General features: G+C 68.9%; 1 protein-coding gene across 1 annotated transcript in view; it reads left to right on the top strand.

Annotated features, from left to right (window-relative positions):
* ENTPD8 (ectonucleoside triphosphate diphosphohydrolase 8) overlaps window positions 1-845 on the top strand; it is a gene marked incomplete at its 5' end in the record, with an annotated part of 5,557 nt that overhangs the window by 1,722 nt on the left and 2,990 nt on the right. Inside the window, 2 exons of the mRNA XM_014529689.1 lie at window positions 87-204; window positions 764-843. Coding sequence (XP_014385175.1) covers window positions 87-204; window positions 764-843 — 198 coding nt within the window. The remainder of the gene's footprint in view (window positions 1-86; window positions 205-763; window positions 844-845) is intronic.

Genomic DNA, 845 nt, shown 5'->3' with positions numbered 1-845 from the left:
GGGTGTGCCCACAGGGCAGGGGGCGGTACCCGGGGTGTGTGGAGTGGGGGTCCCCCCACACCCTCCTGACCCTGTGTCACTCCCAGTTTGGGATCGTGTTCGATGCGGGGTCCTCCCACACGTCCCTCTTCGTGTACCAGTGGCCGGCGGACAAGGAGAACGACACGGGTGTGGTCAGCCAAGCCCTGGCCTGCCAGGTGAAAGGTCAGCGGCCGCTTGGTCAGAGGGGGGCGGTGTTGGGAGCTGCCCCCCTCCCCCGAGGCTGGACTTCCCAGCCGGTGGAGGGCTGGGAGCTGGCCTAGGCTGGTCTCCGTCCCTCAGCAGGTCGGCCAATCACCCTCAAGGAAAGGGGCTCTGAGAGTTGGGGGAGGGGCCCCAGGAGGCCCCGCTGGTCTGTGGGTGCTGGGCCGGAGCCTGCAATTGCCTCCCGGGGTCTGGACAGGTCCCGCCTGAGCCCTTCCTGCCTCTCCAGCCTCGGGGGCCCCAGCCCCCCAGCCTCTGCCTCGGCCCCTGTGTGGCTTCCTCCGGGTCTGCAGGCCCCTCCCTTCCTGCATAAGGACCCGGCCACTGGAGGTGGGGCCCCCCAGGGTGACCTCACCTAATTAATCTCAAAGACCCCTTTCCCCAACAAGGCCGCATGGAAGGTCCTGGCAGGGGGGAGGATGTGGACACGCCTTTTGGGGACCACTGTCCGCCCCCCACAGGCCCTTTCAGCCCAGCCAGCCTTCGGGGCCTGGAGCCTGGGCCTGGGATGCTGTTTCAGGGCCGGGGATCTCCTCCTACGCCAGTGACCCTGCGCAGGCTGGCGAGAGCCTGCGGGGCTGCCTGGAGGAGGCGCTGGCCGT

The sequence above is a fragment of the Myotis brandtii genome, unplaced genomic scaffold, assembly GCF_000412655.1.
Source record: "Myotis brandtii unplaced genomic scaffold, ASM41265v1 scaffold691, whole genome shotgun sequence".
Lineage (NCBI taxonomy): Eukaryota > Metazoa > Chordata > Mammalia > Chiroptera > Vespertilionidae > Myotis > Myotis brandtii.
Note: the sequence above shows the minus strand (reverse complement) of the source record. Positions and strands in the feature narration are given on the sequence as shown.